The 11,925-nt window shown below is 31.1% G+C and overlaps 1 protein-coding gene across 5 annotated transcripts in view; it reads right to left on the reverse strand.

Annotated features, from left to right (window-relative positions):
* LOC115241082 (FMRFamide receptor) overlaps positions 1–11,925 on the reverse strand; it is a 67,082-nt gene that overhangs the window by 10,114 nt on the left and 45,043 nt on the right. For 4 of the 5 annotated variants that reach the window (XR_003884860.1, XM_029816636.1, XM_029816638.1 and 1 more), the window contains exons 2-4: positions 5,913–6,211; positions 4,790–5,250; positions 346–614 (exon numbers count right to left, since the gene is read on the reverse strand). Coding sequence is in view for 4 of the 5 variants with exons in the window: in XM_029816636.1 (XP_029672496.1) it covers positions 346–614; positions 4,790–5,080 (560 nt within the window). In the remaining variant the exon portion in view is untranslated. Of the gene's footprint in view, positions 1–345; positions 615–4,789; positions 5,251–5,912; positions 6,212–6,633; positions 7,059–11,925 lie in introns of those variants that run through there. The other variant, XM_029816637.1, reaches the window with a different exon arrangement.

An 11,925-nucleotide genomic window follows, 5' to 3' on the forward strand; every position in this document is an offset into this window, starting at 1 on the left:
CCTGGTGTAATATCATGATTGGCATTCATACTTAGCTGCCAGGCCCTGAAGGAAAATCTTCCCCCTCTACTTCTAGAACAATTCCCTCCGAATTGTTCCATTTCACTTCTTTATATATATATATATATATATATATATAATTATTTTATATTATATTATTCCAAATAATACAGAAGATCAAAAATTTGACTAAAATAATTTTAAGTAAATCTTTCTTCTTTTACACGTATTGATATTACATCTTTATTAAATAATATATATGCTATAATATATATATTTCTCTCTATATATCTCTCACTACGGTTAGAGATAATATGAACAGTTTGAATTACACCTATTACTCACTTGGGTATATTGTAAATAAAGGCGAAGATTACTATGACCACGACTGCCACTTGTGCCCGTCCATAAGTGCAGAAAGATCTGGCTCTCAGTGGATGGCAGACTGCGATGTACCTTTCTAATGTCACTATTAACGTCAGGTACACAGTTACAAATTGCGCTATGCAAGCTAACGGATACAGGTATCTGATGATCTTTGGATAGATAATAAATTTATAATCGAATAGTAGGTCGGTGTACGTGGTAATCGCCGGCAATCCGTAAATCAATACCTGCAAATGTATAATTTTTACATGCTATTAACAATTACATGTTAACGATAAGAGTTTTTTTATGTCAGATCAAGCTCTTTTTAATTATACATATTCATTAGAACTTTTTTTCGCGTATTTCAATAAATAGCAATTAATATAGTATAATTACAAATTATAATAAAGTAAACTTATTTTTTTAATTAAATAGAAAATAAGTCTTTTTATTATATTTATTCGTTATGTTTTCATTATATTTTGCTTTAATTTTCGAGCTATTAGAGGTTCTATAATTTTAAATATATATAATTAAAAAATTATCAACATTTATCTCAATTTTGATATTTTTGTTAAAAAATATTCCATTCTCTAATCATTTTCTACTTTTCGTACGCAATAATTATTTTAAAGATTCATATTCCTTCTGTTTTTCAATAAAATCTTTTTAGCTGTTATTTATTGCAAAATGTAATGTTTTATAAATGCATGGTTTTTCTGCTCGTGGGGTTTGATCGATGAGTGAACAAATAGTTTGTTAATGAAAGAGAGAGAAAGAGAGAGTCCATATGATTAATTAATAACCGGAGTGGTTTATGTAATGTAGTCTTGAGAGAGTTAATACAGGATCTTGTGTACGAGCTTTACCGGCCGATCTCTTTTACCGGAAGCTTCTGCTTACCTCTACTGCTTAATGCTATTAATCTTGACTTTACCCACGAGATCAGGAAACAAAAGGTAATACTACTGGAATTTATTTACATAAGCTTGACGCGTAGTTCATATTATCCTTGTAACATCCTGGCGAATGTGCGCGCCATGTATTTTCGACGATATTAATTTTCCTCTCCCAAGTCAGAATTGATATTGTCGAGGATAAATTAAAGAGAAATAAACAAACTATGATATTAATCCTTTATATTATATTATTTTTTGCTTTACAGAGCAAAAAAACTCTGTAGCGCGTAATCAATATTACTTTCACAATGCTATTATAAAATATTTTATTATAAAATATTTTAGAAATGAACTTTCTCTCTCTCTCTCAACGGTATTTTTATGATATTATCTTGATTTCTCCTCATAAAATATTTTTAAAATTTTTGTGTGGTACTTTTGGATTTATATATTATATACAATAATTAGTTACATCCATCATATCATAATTTATTTAAGTTATTTATATATCTATACTGGCTGGATATATGCATTTTTTAGAACATGTAAAAAATATATGCAAATTATAAAATTTATGGAGATTATTTCTACATTCATTAATAACAGCTTCTCTCTACATTATTTTTGAGTTTATATAAAATCTATAGGGGGGAGCATATATGTAAAAACATATGCACATTTGAGGCAAAAATAAAAGAACCAATATATGGCTATGAATTATATATTTAAAGATATAGCTTAAATTATATGAGATAAACTGGAACGCGCTACTGTGGTATATATTAAAAAGGATTTATTTTAATGAAAAGCTCGGCTATATTGCAAATTTACGGTTGTGGAAAACGCAAGACTAAGCATAAAATTAAAATGATATCTGCATTTAATCACTGCGATAAGTCTGCGGCTGATATGTTTTATGAAAACTGAATTCCGATATTGAATGCTCGTTATTAAACGTCACGATAATCTTTTCCGATCTTTGACCACTTCGACGAATTGATTAATCGCCAAATTCATACAACGTAGATAAACAGGAAAGTGTTTTACATTTATAACCCGTTAGTAAAAAATCGTACAAGGAGATTCTCAGTTGGAATAACGCCTTGATGAAAATCCACGTTCGCGTGCAAGGTGTTAATTAAACCCTATGAGATTACACTTTAATAATAAACAAAAATCTCGCGAACGCAATACGAAGCTGTAAAGTTGTAAACTCTCTTTCTCTCTGCACTTCTCTAATTGCCTTCGGGATATAAATTGACATTCGCAAATCTATCAGTTTTTTTTTCAAAAATTTTTTAAAAAAATTTAATGCATTTGTCAATTATATTTTCCGCATTTCTTAACCTTTTAATTTATTTTGGGTGTAAAAGTTTATTAGATTCTATCTATTTTGTTGAATTAAGCTTTTCAAATTTTTAATATTTACTATCGATTATTCGTAAGTAACTTTTAAATTAAAATTATATTAAAATAAGATTAATCTAAAATTAAATAAATAAAGTTTTGCTATATATTTGTAACATAAAAATCATTTCATTTATAATTTTGAAATTATTAATGTTTTGCACTAAAATAAACGAAATTCTTTTACATCTTGTCCCCAAACATTTGTGATAGTCCTCTGAGACATCTGAGACTCTATTAAATTGAAAGGATTAAATCTGTTATATTTGAAAGAAACACTCAAAAAAGTGGTATTGCAACTACAGCAAAAATTTTCTGGGTGCGCAAAATTAACTGAGGTACATAAATGATTAGCAAATACTGTGATATCGCATATGTTTCGCATTTAATCAATCTAAGTGACAGAGACAGAATTTATATCTGAACTGTTTGTGAAATTTAGAAAGAATGTTTTTCTGTGGGGCGCCTATCCATGTTAAGGCCAATCATACTTGTTATAAAGTTTGGCTGTGGTATACAGAAAAAATTAGCGGCAAGAAACAAATGAATATATAATCCTCACGTCTAACATATTTGTATAACGCGCTCAATCTATCTAGCTCTTTTAAACAATTTCTCTCAATTTTTCGATGCTGCAGTTATAATTGGCAGTTATATTTCTCATAAAGATCGTTCTAGCTGTAGTATCGAAACTCATATTTATCCAATGCAGTGATTAACATTTGGCAATGGGACCTAAATTTTCTAGAAGATATTATTAGAATATTGCTGCTATAAATTCTATATGTAACAGACAATATTCTAACAGATACAAAAAATAGCGATAAATTTTTGTTGTGACACCTAGAAATCTACCTATATCAGCAAGACATTTTTTTTGAGTGAATAGACTCTCCTATATTACTTTCTGATTATCTTCGTGTTTTGAAAGCATCGTTAATAGAAAATAACGGTAACAAAACATTGTTATAAGCTCTTTGAAATGCAGGTCGATTGCTAGGAAACGATAAATGTTTTTTTTTTGAAAAATTTTAGCTATGGGTATATGGATGATTGATTGGCAAGTACCAGATCCGACGATACTAAACGTGCTGGGTTATCTAACTGCAATCACGAGGCATTCCACGATCCTATCGAAAATCGTTTCTGGTCATGTGTAACAATTAAACATTGATTTTCCGATCGGTGGGTCGCGAATTGTGATACGTCGCAGTTGTTTGTGTATCACGTAGAGGAAAACTTTGTTGAGAGAAAAGGGATATATTTTTCATATTTCAGTTCAATATATAAAATATAGAGTAGAAATGAAAATATTTATATGTATATCAATGAATAGAATTAATCGAATTTAATAAATAAATCATAAAATATTTATAGCGTATCATAAAATAAATAAACATGTTTTAATATTACATGATTGATTGATTGATGATTGAAAAATATTGTTCGTTGTTTTTTCAAAGAGCAATATTTAAAAATGTAATAATTAAAAAATATCTCGACAAATATAAAATATTGACATTTGTAAATATTTAATATAAATATCCTTTATCCTTTGTTAAACAAAAGAGACAGTAAAATATTATTTAAACACATAAAGCTCGTAAGGAATGAAATGTGCGTACGTTTAATATACTAACTCTTTCATGTCATTTCTTCGTAATAAAGGCGAGGAAGAGCTCTCGACCACTCAGATAGATTAATTTTGATAATTTCTTTTACAAAAATATTCTTTTACAGAAATATGCAATATTCTGCTTCATTTTACGCGATATTATATAATAATTCTATCGCATAAAATTTAATTCTGTATTAATGCTAGCTTGTAAACTTGTTTTTTAAGTAAAACGAAATATATTTTTTTCGTATAACTTCGCAATTTTTTTGAAGTATCAAGAAATGAAATCTTGCATAAATGAACCATTATTTGCTGCACATTCCTTATTCATTCATAAATTTTACAGAGATTATGCTTTATGATCCTAGCTTTTTGAATTGCATTTTTTATACTTTTGTTTCTATTTCTCTTTTTCTGTAAAGGTTAAATAGATTTAATTTTTGCGCAGAAAATGTAAAAGATAAAAAGATGTAAAAATAAAGACAGATACGCTTACCGCGATGATAATCAGCACCGTGTCGCACCTGGCCAGTCCAATCAGTAGATAATTGATAGACGATTTCATTTGCGGCCGCGACAGGATAATCATCGAGATTGCGTTGCCGAAGATCCCGAAGAGACCGATCAGGTTGATGAATATGCCGTAAACGATGAAATCAGACAAGCCGTTGGTGTTCTCCTGATTGCACTCGAGCGGTCCAACGTTACTAACGTTGCTGGAGTTCTGCGCAAGCTCGTCAACATTGTAATAACCGGAAGCGACCGTCGTCGTCGAGCTCATTTCCATCGTTCAGTTCCGCGATTCTCTACCACTTCGTCCCGGTTTTGCACTGCCCTTCAATCTCGCTGCCTTTTCACGTTACCATTTTCTCGCAAGCTCTTCGTCCGTCTCTGTTTATCTTTTTCTTCTGCTTGTTTTAATTTTGGTCGTATCTTCGCGCTCCTCAAATTTAACAACTGCAAATCATTTGTATAATTTTTGCTTTAATTAGTTCTTCGTTATTGCGTTTTTTAAGTTAATTTGATTCTTAAAAATACTTAGTTGGAACATTGCCATTTCTCCGTTAATATGTATAGATATTCTGTTAAGATTTTAAGAAGTATTGATTGATAACAATATGCTAATAGGTTGACTATATTTTGCAAGTTTAATAAATTATATAAAATGAAGAAAAAATTACGCGATTATTTTTTCATAAAAATATGACATTTGATAAAAAAATATACTTTATAAATGATAAAATTTATCTATTATAAAAATTATAAAATTTATCTATTATAAAAATATATTTTATAAAAAGGTTAAAAAGATATTATATGTTCCAAACTTGTAGAATATTTCGTGAAAAATACAGGCATGATTTGAAGTTACGCTAAGGCGGACCATTCGTCTCACAGATTACTTATGACTTTTGAAATTTGTTTTTCTTTCCATGCGTGTATACGAGCTTCACCATCTACATGCATCTGTTAACATTTCTTCAAAATGACTGTAATTTTATCGGAATATTGAGAAAAGACATTCGCTCGTCTTTCGCAGGCATGTTTGAAAGTTAAAAATCGATATAGTCTTCTTTAAAAAAGCATGAAAAATTTTATGAAAAGGAATTATCTTTCACCTTTGTTATCAGATATCGACTCGTCGATTCGCGTTCGCGTTGTCTTTCAAAGTCAGAACTTCCTCGAATGAATCTGGGTATCATAACGTCGATCCCTCGTTGTACTCAATCTATATATTTTGCTCTGTAAATTATCTTTAATCGTGTTTTGCAGAGAGAATTAGATCGGCTTTATCGTCTTCGTGTTGAGAGTTCAGCGTAGATGCTTTTTCGATGTATCGCTGTTTTACGACGGATCACGAGCCGCTTTGCCATCCGAATCCTGTGTCGCAGTAGTTTCGCCGATGGTAATCTGTAAACTAAAAAGAAAGAAGAAAAAATGCACGTTTATATCTTCTTGAGAAATAAAAAGTGGAACTGTGTTTATACTCCAATCAAATAAAAGAAACATAAATTAGTTGAATCATTACTGCAATAATGTAGAAATATAGGTCCAAAATTATTAGAATCATGAGTAAAAAATTGAAAAATTGATATTATTTTGTCAAATTCAAATTTCGAGGCTCTATGTTTTTTAATCTCTTTTTTTTAATAATAAAATATTTCTGAATGCAAGTAAAAAATTTTACATAGATTTTTAATATTATTTTATTTTATGCATCGGGATATCGGAGCTTTTTTTTCTCCTATTATTTCGCGCTGTCACCCATGAATGTTATCAGAATTTTTCGTTGTTTCAATTTAAAATTTCAACGAGCGCGTATTGGGAACTCATTGTTACTAGTTTATCGAGCAGCAGCGAGAAAACGCGTTGTTGTTACATGACTGTCAGTCGTTCACTGTAACGTTTACACTCGAGCTTTCGAGGGCGCCGAACTTGATTGCAAACAAACACGGTCGTCTCTACGTAGCTATATAGGTAGCGCGAGTTATGGAAAGTCGCAACGGAATGTCGTTAAAGGTATATCTCTCGCGTTCAGTGCGTATCGGAAATCCTAGCCGAGTAATCGCATGAGTTCGCCAAGTTAGTGCCGACGAAATATACATTTTGCATGACGGAGTCTCTTTTGGCGGATAATAGCAATTTGATTCATCGATCGGGTTATTCATAGTCGCCCCTGTTCGTGAAACTTTTTTGGCTGGTCCCGCATTAATTGGATCATCAATAATTGGATCATAATCGGTATGTGAATATTTATTTAAGAGAAGAAATTTGAACACGCTTAGAAAAACTGTCGAAAATTAATGCGCATGTTAATTTATGTTTGTATTTTGTTAAAATCTTTGTAATATTTTAAAGTTGAACTTATTTTTCTATATTCATATAAGACTTTAGCCAAGAAATACATTATTTATATTTCAATATTTTATTGTAGTAAGTATTCTTGACTCTACTTGTATTTGATTTTAAATAACGACCTTCGATTGTTTTCTGAGATTAAAATGTAAATACTTATTAACAAATATTACTAAAATATTAATTAGAAGCGAATCATTTCACTGTTGATTAATAGGCAATATTATATTGACTTATTTTTTGTGCACTCACTTATTGTGTGAAATTATTGTCAAATTATTCTAGAGCAGATATTTATTTCTGTAGTATTTCTGACATGGATTAACGACACAATCAAAAGTTTTACCGGCAATTGCTTTAAATTATTACATCGTACATTCAATAATCTCAAAGATGAAATTGTCGGACAAAGATTTTAAGAAAGAAATACGATATTTTTGACGGATTTGATAAAAATGCGATTACATAATTTGCGATGTGTATGTTTCTATTTATGTGTATAGGGTGTTCATTTAAAAAAATTTCCAACTTGTTTATTTTGTGACTGACTAATCTTTTCAAAAAATACCAAAAGGTCAATTTTTTTTCAAGGGAGACGTATGAGTGCAATAAATTCAATACGGTGCCACTTTATCCCCTTCGTCGGGGTAACATCCCTTTAAAAATGTGAAATGATAATACGGGCCAAGTGGCATACCCTGTATATTATATAAGTACACATACGCTCATAAGGACGTAAAAGTACTTGTACACGTGTAAAGCAAATTAATTGAATTGTATCCTCGCATGACTGATCTTTGGTGACATTCATCCGTTTGAAATGATCCTGCGGTAGCATATACACGATACAGGTGTATATCGATAATTGAGTTATATTTGCCTAATTTCCGCATCGCCGATTTAGTATGCAATTACGGTTTCCCGTATTCCTGATTTCAATTTGCGAACATGTTGTTTGTCTCGGCAGCAACGGCTGTAATTGTCTGCATGATTTTTAACGCTTACAGATTTAAAGAAAAAAAAGGACCCTTCTTAATTGCGGTATTAATAAATGTCACGTCGATATCAATGTTTCATGTTAAGGTATAGAGAACAAATTTTCGGATATTTATTTAATTTTAATCCATCTCCGCAATATATTTAATACTTTCTATTTTAATATTTTTTCATATAATTTGGCACAACATATCTTAAGGAGTGTTAGACATTTTTTTATTTTTGAATGAAATTAAAATATATTATTGAACTACGTTTCTCTCGATTTTACGCAAAGCAAAAAAATAAAACTTTTATTTTTCTATAAGAATAAAATTTAACATGCGCGATTGTTACTTCTTGCGAGACTCTAGGGAATCTTATATAAATATCTTTTGATATCTTTAATGCGAATTGGGATCACGAAGATCAATCGCGAATATCGCCCGTTGTACGGATCTCGCGTTTTTGATGTTGGATACTAATTTGGGACACTATGGGGATTCAAATAAATTGCCAGCTATAAAATCGCCCCATGCTGTTCGTGTGTCACTTAAAGTCGAGAACTAATTTGTTTCGGCTGATCTATTTCTCGCCGTGCGGCTGTCGGTCAATTTATTTTTAAACAGTTCCCCCAGTAGACGTGTCGTCGGATGCGAGAAAGTTTCGCGAACCGGTGTTTTTTCACATGGATTCGGATGGATACTCTCTTTGCTTTTCGGTCTTGGCACGTGTCGACGTCTAGGAACGAGATGGCTGGCCACCTCTTTGATAATGTTGCGTAATAACGGTATTTGCGCGCGTCCGAATAGAAACGGTGCGCAATTTCGTACTTTGCACAAAACATCATGCGCGAGATTTGCAGGCCAGAATAATCTCGCAGCAATTAGATGTTTCTTGCGTTACGTGCGCATTTAGTGCATGTCCGGATTATGATATATACATTAATACATCAATTTGATGAAATATGCAGGATTATCTTGATCTCCGAAATTTATCTTCGGACTAATGGTATACGTGTCATGCTTGTTTCATGCAAAATACACCGTGTTACTTCCTTCCCCCTTATTTTGAGACATTAGTACGATCTGAGAGCAAAAAATATAATATTTATCTACTCTGCATGAAAGATGTATTCAGAAAGTTTTTCTTGTTGCCGCGTATTCTCTCGAGTAACTTCTTAGTCGAAGTTTTACCCTTCAGTTTTTTATTCAGTTTTTCTTCAACTGTGTGTGTGCGACGTCATCGAAAATGGTATCGCGTCCTTTCGGAGGGACACCCTTTTCCGGTGTTCTAAAACATTTTTCATATGATGAAATTGAGCGATGATTTATATACTATATGTAGGACATAAATCATACATTTATTTAGCGAACTTATATGACTTTTCTGAAAAAATATAACTTTTGAATCATATTTTTCTCTGTAAGTCGTAAAAAGTTTTATGGATTCTTAATGTATTTTTATTTATTTTTTGCATTTTATCTCTTTTTTTAAAACATTAAAATAGTCGCTCTATAAGTTTGTCTTACTCCGCAATGATATTATTCAACTAACAGTAAAGTGTGTTATATTGCAAAACAAAAGTCAATTGTATACGCGGTAACACAATTTCCTTGTAGAACGAAACTCATTTCTCTAAAGAGCGAATAAAACTTACGCTAGAAAGGATCTGTTAACTTAATTGTGCAAATGCTATGCGCGAGACAGTTTTTTGCTAATTAATTCTCTTCTAATATATTTTCAGTCTAAGAAATATCCTCGACAAAACTATATTAAAATGGTCGTTCTTAAATTAGTTTTCTTCAGAGCAATGGATGAAACTATGAGAAAAGCCAAATACCATAACAATGCATTCGGCTTTTTTAATGAATTCTGAGGGTAATTTATGAGAAGCGCGCGTTAGCACGAAATGCATCCGACCGCAATTTGCGGTTCGCAAGCAGCGCATTTTTTTCGGTATGTCGCACATTAACTTGCGACTTTATTACGGCTATTACCACGGCATATCTTTCTGTTTACCTCCCCGCGATTTCTACGTTTCTGGTTGACAATCGCGATTTTTTAGACAAGAAAACATGTCGACATTGAACACAAAGGTGACGATATTTTATCTTTGTATCATGCGACTACTTTTTTTTTTGTTTTCCTCCGTTTTATTTAAAATAGAATTAAAGAAACGCGGTTGTATATCAAATGAAAATGTCAAATGTCAAATGAAATGTAGCTATTAAATTATGCAATTTTATTAGACAAAAAAATTAGAATAATTTAAAGTTTCTTCTCATTTTATTATTAGTGATTTGTTTTATTATCAAGTAAACTGGGTGCAACCTAATAAATGCTGAAAATTGAAAGATACAGCTTTTCAAATGTTATATCTATTCTATAATTCTTATTTCAGTATTTTAACATTGTTAATTTATTCAACTACTATACAAACACACATTAAAATTTTACAGTTTGAAGAATTAAAAAATAGAATTTACTCTCGCAGTTATCCAAAATATTTAGGCGTCTATATTTGCTTTTGCTAACAAAAAACAATGATTTCACCAGAGACTAAGCGGATTGTTTTCTCAGGCAAAGTTTTGCTCCTATCCGAATATCGATAAATCTTTTTTCGTGAGTTTATTCCGGGGCATTGTGTATATATGTGTGACATTGTCGTAGGTGTTATGCGAACACAATATCTCTTGTAGTTCGACTAGTTATGTAGAATCGAAAAATAGTATTTATATCGATGTGCGAGGAAGATAGAAAGAGCGAGAGAAGAACAAAAAGTGAGATAGTCTATTAATATATATAAAATATTCGAAAGTTACAGTACGGCGGCACGTGTATTAATGACAGCTACCAGAAATCGAATTAAGAAAAATGAATATACATTATCTTACTGTTGAGACGTTAATAATTCTCGAGCTAGAAGTTATTCGAATATTAATTCTCGAGTCAGCAAATTCTTTTTTGTCATTGCTTTGGAATTTGAATGTTATCAAACGATATATTATATCAATAAAAATATATCTTAACGTAACACTTATTCATTATTGCGGAAACAAGAAAAGATATTTTAATCTTGCAACTAGCTTCTGCCTTGAATTAAACATCCCAGTCTTATTTTAAAACTGAAATATATTTAAAATAATTTCTTTCTATAGAAAATAAAATGTAATTATTTGAAAAATTTAATTCAATTTAATTAAAAAAATTAGCTGATTAAAGAAATGAATCATACATAAACCGGCTCTAGTTACGATATCTCGACGGTGAATGTAAGTGTTAAATGAAAAGATGTCGGGGATTCGGCTGGCACGTACATTTGTCGCTGAAACTTTTATTTACCAAGTGGGTCGCACCGATGTTACGCTTAGTTTCGTTGCTCCCGCAAAGTGGAACGGTCAGGAAATGAGATGGGATTAGTGTCAGTTGTAGGTAATAATGGCGAAGCGTGAACTCAGCAGCTGGTACGGGTGTCGTTTCTACTGCGGACATTGCGGAAGAAAGCTCTGCTCAAAATCTTGTTCTTCGTCTATTTGCATAATTACGTAATTTTGTTCATTCTGAATTTACACCAAAACAGCATCAATCTTGCCGTCGAGATGATTGTGATCATTTCTGAAATAGAATCTTGTTTCTCGAAAATGATAACTCTATGAAATAATGCGAAAATAACATAGACATAAGTAAAAGTACTATTATTAACTTTTGAATCACAGAATAAAAAAATTAACTGAAAAAATTATAGTAAGTTAATAAAATAATTTTATTTTTTATTTAATTTTAAATATTCTAATTAAG

Source organism: Formica exsecta, unplaced genomic scaffold, assembly GCF_003651465.1.
Source record: "Formica exsecta isolate Colony F162 unplaced genomic scaffold, ASM365146v1 scaffold466, whole genome shotgun sequence".
Taxonomy (NCBI): Eukaryota; Metazoa; Arthropoda; class Insecta; order Hymenoptera; family Formicidae; genus Formica; species Formica exsecta.